The following is a 16383-nucleotide window of genomic DNA, read 5'->3' as shown; positions in this document are numbered from 1 at the left end:
CAGCCAGGATGTGATGCCCGCAATGTCGGAGCTCCGTTATCTCGTTTCTTACATTCCACTTGAAAGCAACAGCCACTCGCTGCTGGGCTGATAATTTCGAAACAATGACCAAATGGCGCAAGGGGCACAAGAGCAGGATGGCTGGTTGGTGGTGCGCCATGATTTGCTCGAGAAATTTATCCTGCGGACGGGGACATAAATACGGCCGGATGCTACCGGCTGAATGGCTGAGCAGCCGTCACGAGATGCGTCGAAAGAAGGAAATGGTAGACAAAATAAGCCAAAGTTTGCCCGATGCCCGAGCACCGGGTGCTGTCGTTGTGAGCCTGGCGTTGGTTTTGCTGCTGCCGGTGACATTTTGACATCCGACAGAGCGTGTCCCCTTCGGCGCGCGTGTCCGGCCACGGACGGGTGGGACGGATTGTCTTGGCGAAGACGAGCGGAATGTTGTCTCTGCCGTGCCCGGCACTGGCCCGGACATCGGTGCCTCGTCGTAGGCGTTGCCCGTGTCGATGTCACCCGGAGAATGGCACCGAGGAAATCCTGAAATCCTCACCGTTAGACGCTAAATTTTGCCAGCCAACACCTGCCGTGATGCCTAATTAAATTCAAACGGTGCCGGCTCGCATCTTGTTTATGCTACGCTCGACTACGACGCTGGCGACATTGTGGCAGACGAAATCGGCCGGCTTCACGGTCGGACTCAGGTATTGTGGCCAAAATGAAGGCTCTGGTGTCACACGCAAATGAATTTGCTTGAGTTTTCAATCAAAATGGCGACAGGCATAATAACACTTTAACAAATTTGATTCGACAATTACCGCTGTAAACCATAATTAATTCGAAAGAGCAGTGAACCGTCGGTTCTTTAAATAATGCCTGTGACCTCAGCGTTCAATTATTTCAACTTCGCGCTCTGAAGCGGTTCGAATTAAATTCTATTGTGTTCGAACAAATAATTTCCACCTTCACGGCAACAACGGCGGGAACTAGCTCGGCTCAGCGGTCGTGTAAATGGCGTACGAGCGCCGCATTCTGCCGGTGATTAAATTAAACAGTGCACCCGGAAACGAACCACAAATCAAACATCGGCAGTGGCCAATTTTCCACCGAATTTACGGAAAAACTAACGACTGTTTCATGCCGCACGGCACGGTAGTCGTTTCCGTATTTGTGCCAATACATTTTCATACATTTCCAATCGAGCTCGAAATGGGAACGGAGCACATTCCCATTTCGGGGGAACCGGGCCGACATGAATATTCAATTCGACCGAATTTTCACACCATTCACAGTACAGTTCCCAGTTTTCGTGTTCTTTTTAGGTAGTTCTCTTCTTTAATCCTGCTTTAGCTCGCCCGCAACTTTTCCGACCATTGCTCAAACAAACAGAACCATGCCCTGGCGCATCCGTCTGGCGGAGCGATCGGCTGAACGGTGAGTTCGAAATTTTGTGACAAATCGAATTTGTCCATTGAGTAAGTCCAGAGCGCCGGAACGTACGGAAGCAAATAAAATGAAACTGTGTAAATTCGGCCACGCTCCGTGTCACCCCGTCATAGAGTAGCTGGAACGACGACGTAAAGCAATTCAATTATTCTGCATTGTGGTTTGATGTGGTGCCGGACCGAAACCACCGGGGCGGGGGACACTCGAATATGAATTTCAAAACCCCAGCTTTCGGTTACGCTCGGGTGTCAGTTCGCATTAGAACTACGAATTGATTAACATTTAATCTCGCCCTGGCTGTGTAACGTAATGTTGGTGCGCAAAAAGGTGAGTTTTACTTTTTTCATTAAATAATGGTATTAAACCACGATTTTATTTAAATTTATGTTCTCCGCTTCACTGCGAACCATGAATATGGCTTGGTGGTGGGAAAAACCATAAAGTGATTCCTAGAAAATCATGGTACTGGTTCGATGACCATAAATCCGAGTGCGTTTTGATGAACCATCCGCGAAACTCGTCTGACAATCCACATTTTGTGGATGAATTTGTGAAAGGATCATAAAATGTTTGTCAAACCCATCACACGCTAGTATTGTACATGGAGTTATCTACTTTTCATCATTCCATACGTACTCTAATATTTTCTATCATCCTACCGAATGGATAGGATAGTTTCCCTTCGATCCCTGATGTGAATGATATCAGTAACATTTTTATTCTTTTTCGATCCATGTTAATAATTTGTATACTTTTTCAGATTGTCTCGTTTGTTTCATGGTAAGCAACAGCTCACAGGCATATTTTATGTTTCAGCATGTTTCGAGAGCATGTTTCATCGTTTCATTGCAATTCCTATTATCTACCATCGCTTGTGACCTCTATCCGTCATTTCGCCCGAGCCCAAAGCGCGAGGTTATGTTAACGCAATTTTAATTTCTTGTTGACTTCGCGGGCACCACAAGTGAGGCCAGCGGGTGAAGTTATTGGGTCAACATAAACATGGCAAAAACCCGATCATAGCCGCGAGTAGCGCTGTCGGCAAACTTCATCGCACTTCATCAAGTAGCACCCGCTGCGAGGGCCGTAGAGTCCGCTGCGTGCCAACAAGTGTGCCAAACAGCAGGGTCACACATGCTTTGGCCAGCCTTTGGTCAATAAATAAAATAATAGAAAAAAGGACGAATCAAACTCATAAAAGTGTACTGTGGGGCGGAATGCCCAACATGGATCGATTTGAGTGGAACAAGGACTCGGATCGAAGGACACGTGTCTGTGTGGCCAGGGATGTGATAAATATGCATTTTCCTCCCATCCTCTTCTCTAACACCACCGTCGCCCGTGAAGATAATATTTACAAATATCGAATGGCAGTGAATCCAGCTGCTGATGCTGCAGAGCAAACCCGGTGCCCCTTGGACCCGGTGGCCGGGATCCAGAATGATGAAGTAGGTCAATTAAAATGCTCGAAGGCAAATTAATGTCGGTGTGATTTGCAGAATCAACAGCAAAAAAAGGGCACCCTGTTTGCTCAGCCTGCTGTGTGCTTTGCTGTTGCCATGGCAAATACAGTGGCCAGCCAGAGCCACAAAAATGCTGTATTCGAAAACAAAGAGCAGTGCACACTCCGATGAGTAGGGCCAAAGTCGCTTTGTGTCGGTTGTGTTTATTCTGTCGAGTTGGATGGGGATGCCCGAGATGGACTCGCTTTTGTTTTTAAGTATTTGTTCGAAACAAATTTGGACGAACGTTACGCAACATCCTTGAATATCAAACAGGCATTGTGGCCATGTCGAGCTGTAAAGGGAAAATAAAGTCGAGGATTGAACCTGAATACAACCGGGACAAAAACGGGCGGTTGTAACGCGCGCCATGAATGGAATCGTGTGACTATCTACGGTTGAACCCCGCTTCTCGTGTTACCTTAAGGAAACCTCGCGCGTAAAGAAGAAAGCACACACTCGAGCGAAAGCACAGTCCGAATGAGATTTCTATTTGTTTCCGTTGTTTCTAGATGACACCATTTTGCGCCATCATCCTGCGTGTCGGATTCCATTCGATTCCTGGTACCTTCAATGTCGCTGCCCCACAAAATCCCTCTCGGAGGATCGCAATAAAAATTCCACTCCAATCCTCGCTCCTGAACCAACCGGAAGGCACGAAGCAAAAGCTCGAAGGAAACAGGAAGATAAAAATGATGCTATGACGATGCGGGTTGCTGATTGTGCTGAAGATATCATCCGCGCCCGGTTCGACACCACCGGCCATATACCCCGCTCCGCCCTCGGAGAAACTTCTCGAAATCACATCGAATGATAGCCTTTTGAGTCGCAAAGTCCTTCGCTGTCGCAAGCGAAATTCGAGAAACAGTTTCGCAACGCAGAGCAAGAAAAAATAACGCAAAATCTTTTGTTTTGCTGTCGCGCGCCCCCATCGACCATTGTCCAGCATTGTGTCGATGCTGCCGGCGAGAGAAAGGACAACTTTCTCTTCTTTTATCCTTGGCTCCAAGTCCTTCGCCAAGATGAGGTTTCGCAGCGGAAGCGGCTTTCTTCGCTCATCTTTCACTCCGGTTTCGTGGTGGGTCAACGGGACCCGTTATGCTCTGTGCCACGTGTCTCCCTGGCAGGAGTCAGCCGGGCAGTTGTATCAAATGTACGTTGAAAGGTTTACCAATGCTTAAGTACCGTTTAAAGAAAATTCAATCCTTCGCATTCGAAGCCCAACGCTGTGCAGCTCTCTCTCTCTCTCTCTCTCTCTCTCTGTGGGGCGCACTAGTTTCTCTACTTTCGGGAGCGGATGGTGGCCTACCCGTGCACATAAACATTATGTTTTATGCTATACTTTACAAGCCCGTTCGTGTAACAGATGTTGAAGCGAAGAAAGACGACCGCGAACCGGAACAAGTGTACCGGAAGTGTTATCCCCACCAGACGGTGCGTTAGCGGATAAAGAATCGTCGGCCATTTAGCCAACTTTTGGCCGGCCGGACAGGGCAGTGGTTGTAGGTGCAATTACACAGTAAAGTTTGTAAACCAACAAAGCGTATTATACACGAGTACGCGTAGATGAGAGTAACTTTTGAGTGATTTTTCTTTAAAGCGTCTAGGAGAACAGGAAAACCTTTACGCCCTAAAGTTTCGACATCGTTTCGAACCACCCCGAGGGCGGTATGGGCTGCGCTGTATGATGTTCCTTAAAGTTTGTGAAGCCCAACGCTGATGGAACAACTCACACGCTTTCTTCGAGGCAAAGGGTTCGAGTACAAGTCGTACAAGGATGTAAATAAATACATACGCTACTGTTACAGCCCGGTGCGATGATGATGCTTCGGCCGTTGCTGAGAGTTGCGATAAGCCCTCGAAAAGTAGAGTCGCCCGAAGGTAAATGTGTTAAATTTCATCCATAAATCTACACCAAACACAGCTCCCCGAAAGGGGAGTGAAAATTACTTTTCTGGTTGAGAGTTGGCAAAAAGGGCTAAGCTGGGAAAAAAAACCTTGTGAGCGAGTTGGTGAACTAGGGGCGAGTTGGTTCGCCGCCTGTCCGAAGTGGTTTGCCACTTGGCCACCTTTGGGCGGATTCGGGTTTTCCTCGAACCTCACGAACACCTCTGTAGCCCATATTTACCAAAGTGTTGTTCTTGGAAAGGTGAATTTATTTATTCACTCATTTATTCGAGTGCATTTGCTCTTCGTAGAACTCAGACCCTTTCGGTGAACCTTCAATAGAGATATTCGAAACAATGTTTTTATGTTTTTTAAATCAGAAACACGGCGAACGTTCATAAAAGAAAACATATGACATTGCATTGCATACCTTTAGGCGTTTTGGGAACGGTGATTCGTAGTAAAATTGGAAATTCGAAATCTTCGAGTCCTGGGCGGCAAGTTTGAACAAACAGATCGCACCGCATTGCATGTTTTCTAGGTACATTTCGTCGAACAACATGAAACAACAATCGACTCGGATTGTTTCACACAACAAAAGTATAGAAATGACCCCACATCGAAACTCAACACATAATGTACCGATGCAGGATTGTTTTCCCAGCATTTAATTGGTTTTTGTGTGCATTTGTTTTTGTCATTTACCTACTTTCGCTCCCGTTCGTTCTGCTTCGGAGCGCCTTAAGCGTAAGGGCATTTTTCAAATAAAATCCACCCCCCCTGGGGGAAAGGACCCGGCCGTGAATAATGGAGCAAGATGCTTAACAACAATTTACAAACATTTGAAAAAGGAAATATTCTCTCCTTTGTTTTCGCTCCGTTTCGGCCACCGTCGTAAAGCAAGTGCTTCCGGTGTGACGATCCTTCCGGGAAACGGTGAACAGTTTTGCCGAACACGGTCCCGAGCCCGAAAGCAGAATTTACACAGCCACTGTGCAGGGCCAGGGTGCTGGTTTTTAATCGTCCGACACTCGCCCGTGCCCTTGGCTGGGCAGCTTGCGATGCGATTCACCCAGTGGCACTTTGCAGAATCCTCTGGAAAGGCAACGAGCCGTATGCACACAAATACTTCCGGAATAGGATTTCGGATTTTATGGCTCCTTTCGTGCCATTTCGAGGCTACTTCTCGCCCCCATTACTCATGGCACTTATGCTCATCGTAACCACACAACCGCCCGTGCACCCGGTGCACTCCAACACCTCGTTCACTTCCTGTTCCAGGGTAAACTTTTAATATCCTTTCGATGCACAGTGCTGCTCCAGTGGTCGGTTGCGCATAGGTGATGAAAGGGGCACCCAGCCAGACTTCCAAATTCCCGTTTATGTCCCAAATGGATGAGTTGCAGGGTGTCGAAAGATCAATAGAGCACCACCCGGGCCGAAACACACTGGCGAAACCACACGGAGAAGGGAAATCCAAACCAAACCTGTGCTTCGCCGTCGGCTCTTCGGAACGGACTCGAAACGGGGTGCGGGAAATCTGTTTCATTTGAATTCCTTGTACAGAATTTTATGTTGCCCGTTTGGCCCGGTTCTCTCTGAGTGAGACCCTTATCTGGTGCGCTGAAACTATCCCTAACCCGAGTGTAACGTTATGGCAGACATTGGCTAGTGCTCTAATTAGCAAGCCCGGGAAACGCAACGGACCCTTAACGGGCTCGAAGCGATGGTTGCATTCCGGTCGCCGAGAGTGGTGCAAAGATTGGTCCCACACAGATTGGTTGGCCCCCACGATCTGCTCCGTTCATAAAATCTTACCATCGTTAAACGCGTTGCTGGGCGCTTGTGGACGAGATATTTGACATAAAAATGTTTATAACCCACTAATGAGCTGGCAAGGGCTTAAGGGTGGATGGCGAAATTGTTTATCGAACGAATTAGGCCGACCTCGACACGAATATTAATGAAAGGGACCGTTGCTCGTCTGGCGTCCCGGTCCCAGGAATGTGTTCGCTCCGGTAGCCCCATTATCATCGTTATTGCCAACGCGCTCTCTTGTTTAATAAATATTGAAACGTCCGTCCAACTTTAGGGGCTGTCTGTCGTAGGGAAAAGTTTACGCCATCCTCGCGCCCAACAAACTGAGTAATTACTTTTCCGGCCCGAGATGACACGCGCGCGAGATCCTGGCCTGTGGCCGTGGGGTTCAACACCTTCCACCGTTCGAGTCACATTTCTGAATTTAATCATAATGAATTATTATAACTTGGCCGGCCCTCGCGGGAATGCCGTCCTGCTGCCATCCGGCGTGTCAGTTTTCTCGCGGCGAAGAGTGGCTCCGTGCTCCGCGGTCGGGTGGCCGGTCGGATCAAGTGTTGTTTCCACTCCGCCATTTCCTGCGTGTCTACATAGACTTTAACAGCGTTTGAAAACATATTCCCCAACCGAGGCCCATTTGCCTTCGGCGGGATGGCATTTACGTTCGTTCCTTCGGCGGTTCCATGGAATACCGGGAAAGGTCCTTTTTTATCGGCAATATGAACAGAACGTGGCCTAATGGCGCATTGAGAGACGGCCCCGACCTTCGTTCTTCGGCACGGAACCTAATCCGCAGCCAGGAAGTTTATTCACTTACTGAATGGAGCAGGCGAATCCTAAGAAATCGTGCAGAGATTTTGTGGTATTTGCTTCTTCGTTGAGTTTCCTTCTAAACTTTTACCGTCATTACCGGATTCGGGGGGTATATTTTTGGAATCTCGGGCACTTGAGTGCGGCCTAGCCTTATGGCCTAATGGTCTACTTCCAATCGTCGACAGTGCCCTTTGAAGTTCTCAGTAAACAAGCTGCCAGGGTCGGTTCCAAGAAACAATTACCACTGACGACCGAGGCCATGGTATGAAGGCCTGCGCCATGTTATGCAGACAGCGCAAGGCGGCTCACCATTCGAATCGCAAATCAGGAGGGAAACCGAGTCAATCACACACTAGGCCTCCGAGCCACAAAGGCGACCACATTATCAAAGACGGGATTCAATCTGTTATTGAGTGGAAATTAATTTCCATCCAGTGGATAATTGAATGAGGCCGTGCCGGGAAGCCGGGCTGTTGAAAGCTTAAAGTTTAGTCAAACAGGATGTTCATGCAACTAACGTCCTGCGTTGGATCAGAAGGGCTTCGTCCACTGGACGCCATACCAATAATCCCACCCACGGGTGTAGTGCCGTTCCGAATTCCGGGAAAGACATGCGAGAAGCCAACTTTTCACCAACAAAACCCCCATTTCGGTTAACATTCTGGCCGCCAGCTTTGTTTTCTGCCGGTAGCTTCCGGGAACGTGGGGACACAAATTGGATTAAAAAGTGATAAATGAAGTAATTCAACCTACCACCGCCATCATCATCATCGCCGTCATCACCGTCATCATCGACTGCATTCGTGCATCAAGGGTGCACTGCAACAGTCACCCGAAAGCCATCGTGGGGAAGCCACAAAATCATTTTCCACACCGGGTCGAGATCTGGAGGGGCGGAAAATTTAATTTGTACTACGTCCTCCATTATTAACTATCATCGCTTTTTGTGCATCTCGCCGGTTGTCTGCGGGAACCGCAACCGAAACTCAATCATCTCGCGGTTGTCGGTTGTGGCGGCGCAACGGCGGGGGGACTGCTGAAATTGGAGGCACCGGTGAAAGCACGGCGCAAACGGAACTCATTTTTTATTGACAAAATTGATTGATTGTGCCCATCATTAATGCACTGTGGGGGAAGTTTACGGTTGGTGTAAATTGTTTTCGAAATACTTTCCTGGCAACCATTTGGTCATTTTAAATATTTTAGTTATGACGGACTCAGGTGAATCCGAGTGTGGCCAGATCATTCCTGCCCCATTCACTTGGCAAGTAATTGTGGCAGCAATCATTCACCTTAAAAGTAGATAAAGTGGACAGCAAACTTTGCCCGACGATCGCTCGTTTACAAGCATTTATCGCCCAACGTTTTTCTGGTCCACCTCACGTTATGGGTCCCAACCGTGCTCAGATAAGTTTCTGACTAACTCCACCGGCACCTCCTAAGGCCTTTCGCAGACACCTACATAGAAGGCAGCAGCGTGGGAAATTTATGATTACTTTTTCAATGGGCGTGCCGGAGCTGGGCTAACGGTGGTCAGCAAGTGATTAAAGCGTTGCCCCAGGACCCCAGCGAAGCGCAAGCGAAAGGACGCGTGAAAGTGAGTTATGCGAAAGTCGGCGAAACATGGCGCCGTAACTTTTCACTTGCCACCGTAGCCGTAGAGCCGTTCATCTTGGGGGTGACTTTCGGTGCACTTTGCATTTGTGATTTGCATTACAATTACACGCGAAAAACTGCACCCTCGAGGGTAGCAAAATATCATAATTGAATTGCTGGGCCCGGAGGCACGTGCCCGGGCAAGAAATCCTGTTTACCCGGAGCGTAGCCGGATCAGCGCAGCGGTGAAATAGTTTGCCAGTCTCGCAGCCCCGAACGTGACAACATAGCCCTGGACCAGACTCGGGAGACAAATGCGGCGCAACAGCGGGCTCGCCGTCCCGTCCCGTTATTGATGATTGCTATCGCCAGCAAGCGAAGCTGGTAATTGGCCACTCTCGTGGGGCTCTCCCGAGCACAAGTGCAAAGCAGCCGTTCAATCGAGACATGCAGATCGTGACTGGAAAGCGTAAGCGGCTCTAGCTCTCGTGCCACGACGAGGGACTAGTTTCTTATCACGGCGCGTTCGATAAACATCTGAGTGAACAAACACCGGAACACCGGAATTTACCACCTAATTTTTCATTTATTTGTTTTGTGTTTGTAAATCGCCAATTTATTGTTAATTGAAACGGGATGCGCACGTGTTGAGCACGTGCTGTCCGCAAGTCAAAGCCCACACACCAACCACCTAATGTCAGTTCGGCGGGATTCCGGAGTTGGTGTCGGAGTGCTGGAGCCCATTAAAAGTAGGTGCACCCATCACCTGCCGAGCGTTCGGCGAGTGCCGACGTTGCATCGTCGGCCCGCAAATTTATGCAAATTGAATCGTTTCGCCAACCACCGGACGCTTGCGCTTGCAGTTTCGTGTGCTCTGCGTTCAAAAACTAGACAAACACGGCACGACACAACGGCCGGGCCTAGCCGGGATGTGGGACAAATGCAAACAAGTGGTGCCCCATGCGGTGCAAGCCGGGAAAATCCGGTTTATCAGCCAAAAGCGGGGAAATTCGTTGATGTGTGAAATTGAGAATGACCTGTCCCGTAGACCCCTGGAATGGCGCACCACCGTTGGGCGTTAAATTTCGGGCGACTGATTTGAAGTGCTTCCGGAACCACAAACAGAGTAGATTTAGTTTACCCCAGGAACGCTTCATGTTAGACTCGGTCCTCGGTCCGAGAACCGAGCCCTTTAATTTTAATTATTACTTTTTTCCCTATCTTTGATTACACATCGTGTTTGGTGGTAGATAAATAATTGTCTTCGTACGAAGGATTCTCCGCTTTGGTCCCGTTTCTTCAAAGGGACACGGGATCATCGCGGGTACCCCCGGGACCTCGCATATCAATCGGGGCAATAAATTGCGCCCCTAATGGGACACGTTCAGTGACCCGGAACAAGGATGTAGCCTCCAATACGGGACCTCCACCCTGATTGCTTCCAAGCAATTGAATCAGCTTACCGGTGCGACCGCAACCGAACGGATCGAACGAGAACCCTGTTCCGGTCACCGACGGGAAGGCGTTCCGGTCATTGTAAAAGAAGAGGAAGTAAAATAAAATGTTTTCATTCTCACTTGCCATCCAATCAGAGAGGCGACAAGAAAAAGCTTCCCTAGCGCCGGTCGGTCGGTTCGATGTGTGATTCTGGCCCTCAGGTTCCGGCCCGGACCGCACCGCCCAAGCGCCTACGGCAATGCGGAATGCGGAAGATAAATTAATTTATCCAACCTTCTGGTCGGACCCGCTCGGTCGGTTCCGGTTTCAATCTGGCAACAAATAATCAACATCATCTTTGGCGAGTGCACTCGGGCTCCGGAAGATAAAATCGGCCCGATACCGGATTGATGGTGCAATGCGATGGCAATCAATTAAATTTCCTTCTGCCACAAAATGATAAAAGATCTCTTTATTGGCGTGGAAAAAGCTTCACAAAGAGCGGGCCAAAAGGTTCAACTGATCAGAAATGCAATATGTTGTGATTAAAATAAATAAAACAAACCGTGGACATGGTGGTAAAACCATAAACGATCCTCTTCATTATGCTGCTCTGCGGCCCCAGTACGGACATGTACGCGGTACGGACAGCACACTTTGGCACATATTATATGACGAACAATCACGGCAGCAAATGGGGTTCTCGGTTTGCCCCTACCCAGCGGCCATCATTATCAGCGTTTGTGCATTCGTTCGGCATTCGCGTGACCATGAATTATGAGGTGCAGCGTCCACTCAGCGCTCGGCTCAGGAGCACACACTTAATGCACTTGCACACCAATCCGGCCCTGGAGCCTCCGGTTCAAAGTGCACACCGGAGTGCACTTGATTGGCGGAACAATTTGGCATAATTAATGTCGTTCGCGGGTTCCCGGCAGCCGGCCGGTGGCATCAAAAACCCTCGCCCCGCCGAGACTGCGGCCGGCAGCAATGCAGCATCACCGGGCGCGGCATCCGGCGGCCCGGTTCGAATGGATTGAAAATAAATCAATTGCTTCCTCTCGTTCGAATGCGCAAATAGCCGTTGTGCCGGCGCAGTGTCCACCCAGGTCCACGCCTTACATTGTGTGGGACCGAATTTCGGTGCAAAATGCTTTTTGAAATTGTGGTCAAAATCAATCAAACCGAAGCCGACGAAAGGAACACTGGTTCGGGCGAATGATGTATGTTGGGTTCTTAGAACTCGGACGATGGGATTATTTTGTATGGCGTTCAATTCTACGGCGTTCAATTCAATACAAAAGAGTTGGAACAGAAAACTAATTAAGTTTAATAACCTTGCCCTAAGTTCCGTTCCAACACTAATAAATTAAAATAAATTAAATAATGCAGTACATTTTTCATCGCAAACACCTTTATTTTACCCATGTGCATGCAAAGCCATTAAGCTACCTTGCGTATCACACAGAAAAGCACTCGGTCAACAAACAATCATCACGGGACGCTTAATGCACCCCGTCGTCCACCGGCTGGCGCGTGTCAGTTTAACCTTGCTTATCCCGGCACCCTGCAGTCTGCTGCAGGCCATAATCATGGACATAAATCTCGTGAGCCCGACAAAGCGAGCATCACATTTCCGTTATGGTTCCCCATCGCCAGTGGCAACTTGCTTTTTGCTCAAATCCGGGAGCGTATGTAAATCTAGGGCCCCCCCTCTCTGCCAGACCCCGGCATCAAAACTTGGCTTAGGTGAGATTACGATCGAGAAAACATTGCACACACGGAACTGGAACTGGAAATTTGATGCAGTTAACAAGCGTAGCATCGGGCTTTCTTACGCTACCCCGAACATCGAATCGACGCGAAAAGTAAATAACCAACCGAATGTTTTAGAAAAAGAACGGAACACAACGGAATACCTCATACACCGCACCGAGGATGCAGCATAAATCTGATGCTATCGTCGACCGGAAGTTCCGAACCGAGCCAGTCGGAGCCAACTCGGGAACTCGCTCGTTCTCCCGCTCTGTGGCCCGTCTGTTGCGATGCAACCGTCGTGGCTTGACTTTCGTTGGCCCCCCACCAAAAAAACGGCCCCAACGTCCCGAGCATACTGATTTTCACACCCGGCTAGCCCGACTGCTAGGTGCATCTGCCGGTGGCACCGCACTGCCTGCATCCGATCGACCGTCGGTTGCTGGTTGGCCAGTTGTTTCCCGGTGTTCGTTCCGTTTCCGGGCAACGATCCCACAAAAACCCGACCTGCAAAAGACGCTCCTGGCAGCGGGGAAAGTTCTGGCAGTGCCGGGCCTTGTTTTAGCTTCGGCCGAGCCCAGGGCATTCTCCAGTGTTCCATGTCTACGGTCTGTTTAGTGAATTGCTTTTCAAAATATTGCCCACCGGACCGGCCGAAGAAAACGATCTCGGCCACCGGGCAAGAGCGTCCGGTTCCGGAGCGGAGATGATATGATGAAACTTTCACGGGCAAGTTTTGTGGAGGAAACTGTTTCACAAACTTCCCCCTAGCTTAGTCACGAACCGGGGGAAAGCGGGACAACAGAAACGGGAAATCCTGCACACCGTCCACAACCACTGCAATCGATTGATCGTCATTTTCTTCTTGCCACCGGCCCCCGGCACGGTTCGGTGCATTGTCCTAAGTTTGGCGGAAAGTTAAATTAAATAAGTCTTGCTCACTCACCGGGCCGAGCCGATCCGAACGAGTTAGTCACCGTCACGGAGTTAGTGTCCTTCGGTGGAAAAATCGCGAAATTTGCATTCGCTGTCGACGAGCGGCGCCGGAAAATGTCGCCTATTATTGGAAGGCTAATAATGGTGGCCGGTTGCAAAAGTTCAAATTAGCGTTTGGCGTTGCTGCACTTGGTTTGTTTTGCCGTTTCACGCAAACGGATCGAAGAGTAAAAGTTTTCCCATCAGACTCTGGAAGTCGGGCGACTTGGAAGGAAGTTTTATTATTTTTCTACACAAAATCGACACTCCATTTTGAAGCGAAACCTATTGGATTAAAAAATTCGTTAATGGTACTTTTGGTGGACTGCTTTCAATTAATGTAAATTCTTATTCAATTTCACTCATATCCGTGTGCGTTGCATGTAAAGATAATCCGATGGGCTCCGATCGTCCGCAAACCAAAATCTGGCAGCTACAGTTCCCAATTGCCGTCGGATGGCTCAAAAAACCCTGGCTATCGGTGTCTCGCCAACAGTAAAGATTGATTTAATCTGAATACATTAAGCCCGACCAACTGACCGACCATTGGGTAATGATTGATTGATTTGAATGCAACACAACGTGCAGCGTGATGCAGCCGAGCGGATTAATTCCCTTCTGTGGCGGCCGGCGAACCGAGGTGATGATGAATAAATAAGCCACAGTTCCGAGAGTTGTGTTGGGTGGTGCTCCATTTGCATAATTGATTCGCAAATAGACAGGAGCGTCCTTCGATTCCGATCAGCCATCAGGGATTTATCTACTATCTGTCGTTCCGTGGACGCGCACCGATTGGTCCTTTGGTTGCAGTTTGTTGCCAATTTTGGCCATTGGTTTACGAAGGCGCCAAGAACAATCCTATCCAGCGTGGGCCGTGCTGGCCCGTGCGATGGGAAGCAAGAACTGGCCACGAAGAAATCCACCTCCAGTCATAACTCAAACGAAACGTCCCACGTTGCGGTGGAAATGAATAATTAGACGTTCGCTTCTATCATTCAACGGCGACCAGCAAACCACTAATTACGGCATCCATCCTAATGAGACACGCGATGAGACAGTGGCGTCCGCCTCTCGGCCCACGGCCTCTGGTGTTTGAAGTGATGAATTCATCATATCGTCCAATTGAAACAGCACGTCGGCAGGACGGCTTTTTTCTGTCCCTTCTCAAGCCGCAGGCAAACGAATCACGTTTTGGAGTGACACCGTACGCGTTGGGTCGAGCCCTATCGCCAACGGCCATCGCTGTTTAGACGTAAACGGTGCAAGCGTGAGGACTTTAGGACAGGGTCCCCCGTTTAACCGCAACATATCCTCGGCTTGGGACGGTGATGAATGGCTCCAAACGATGGCTCCTGTAATGATTGCATTCAAGCCGCAGCAGGTTCTGTGGTCGGTAATTAGCGATGAAGGTGTAAAGATAAACCCGGCCTTTCAACTGCCTCCTTCCGTTGGGTTCACTGGGCAGGGTTTGTCGAGGTCGCTTTAATTATATGCAGCTGGTGGCTTTAATATCCGTACACTGCACGCGGTCCAATTTAAACAGTCCCCAAATGTACCGTGAATTTCAAGAGTCAATTATTCCTTTCTTTTCTCACTTGGCCATTAAAAGTAGTTTGTCTAATTAAGAATCAATTTAGAACGTGCTGCAGCTCATTTCTCCTGCCGCAAGCTTGTCAATTCCAGGTCCTTCAGCGTGATGCCGTACTTCACCAGCTTGCCCTCGATCAGCGACAGTAGATCGTCGTACATCTTGCAGACGCGGGCCAGATCGTACCGGAGCGCCTGAATTTTGTCGTTCTTCTGCACCAACAGCTTCTCGATGCGGACGCTCAGTGACTGGGGCTCGATGCCGGCCAGTGACAGGACCTCTCCCAAAATGGCTTCCCGTTGCTCCGTCTGCTTCTCGATGTATTCCAGCTTTCGCTCGAGCAGCGAGTTCTTGAGGCCCGACTTTTGCTGCAACTCCAGCATCGACTTTTCGAACAGCCGTTTCAACTGGTCCCGCTCATCGATCAGCTTCTCGCAGCGCATCTGAAGCACGTCCTGCTCGAGCTTCAGGCTGGACAGTTGCTTCTGGGTGCTGTTTAGCCGTGCTTTGACCCGGTTCAAGGTGGCCTTATCGCGGTCGTAGTACTGTAGCTTTTTCCGTAGCTCCACCAGTTCGCCCTGAGCGCTCTTGAGTGGCTCCGTCAGGCGCTTGTTCTCCGCCATCACCTCGGTGAAGCTTTTCAGGTCCTTGTCCGACTGGAGCCGCATCTCTTCCATCTCCTCCTTCATGCTGTTGATCAGTGCCAGGTTGTTTTGCGTGATCGCGTTGTAGTAGCTCTTCATCTCGCGATACGCCTGCTCGTTCGTGTTGATCAGCTCCGCGATCTGGCCATTCTTGCGCTCCTCCACCTCGGACAGTTCCATTTCGTGGCGCACCTCGGCCTCCTCCTTGTAACTGCCGAGCCGCTGCTCGAAGAGCTTCGTCATCGCTTCGATCTCCTCCTGGAACTTGGCCCGCTCCACGCTGAGCAGTTCGCTGTGCTTCAGCTTCAGCTGCTGTATCTCCAGCTCGGCGTTCTCCTCCTTTTCGCGCAGCAGACGCTTTAGGTCACGCTTGTCGTTGAGCAGTTCGCGTTCCTGCAGCGTGTGGTCCTCCTGTGCCATTTTCAGCTGCGTCATCATCTCCGCGCGCAGCTCCCCGATGTGGGACTGGTGTTCGTACTGCAGATGCTTCATTTCCTGCATCACATTCTTCGTGTCCTGGTCCGCCAGCTCCTGTGCCACCTCCACGTCGCGCTCCTTCCCGCGGATCACCGCTTTCGCCTCCTCCAGCTGCTTGCGAGTGATCTCCCAGTACGTGCGCAGTTTGTCCCGCTCGAGCTGGAAGAAGTTGCGTTCCTCTCGCTCGCGCTCCATCTCGTTGCGCAGCTTGAGGGCGAACTGCTCCAACTGCTCGCGGGACATACTCGCCATATCGCACCCATCGATGACGGCTGCAAAGGACAAAATGGCCCGATATTAATATCCCGAGGTATACCTTCGCTCTGGCCGGACGACTCACTACTTCCTTTTGCCTTTTTCGGTCCCTGCGTGAAACATGATACGATTGGAAGAAAATTGACCATTGAATTAGGATGGGACTAGCTCGCCACACGGCCACGGG

General features: G+C 49.7%; 1 protein-coding gene across 1 annotated transcript; it reads right to left on the bottom strand.

Annotated features, from left to right (window-relative positions):
* Positions 1 to 14882: 14882 nt before the first annotated feature.
* Positions 14883 to 16300, bottom strand: LOC131205428 (dynein regulatory complex subunit 4). Its single transcript, XM_058197515.1, has 2 exons — positions 16282 to 16300; positions 14883 to 16213 (listed from the first exon to the last, which is right to left on the bottom strand). The coding sequence occupies exon 2, from the start codon at positions 16191 to 16193 to the stop codon at positions 14883 to 14885; it is 1311 nt and encodes a 436-aa protein (XP_058053498.1). The 5' UTR covers positions 16194 to 16213; positions 16282 to 16300.
* Positions 16301 to 16383: the final 83 nt, after the last annotated feature.

This window comes from Anopheles bellator, chromosome 1, assembly GCF_943735745.2.
Source record: "Anopheles bellator chromosome 1, idAnoBellAS_SP24_06.2, whole genome shotgun sequence".
In the NCBI taxonomy this organism is placed as follows: domain Eukaryota; kingdom Metazoa; phylum Arthropoda; class Insecta; order Diptera; family Culicidae; genus Anopheles; species Anopheles bellator.
This window is presented reverse-complemented; position numbering and strand designations above follow the sequence as displayed.

What these genes read in the sequence shown, in the direction of transcription:
- LOC131205428 (XM_058197515.1), bottom strand. Translation starts at nt 16,193, where the DNA reads ATGGCGAGTATGTCCCGCGAGCAGTTGGAGCAGTTCGCCCTCAAGCTG.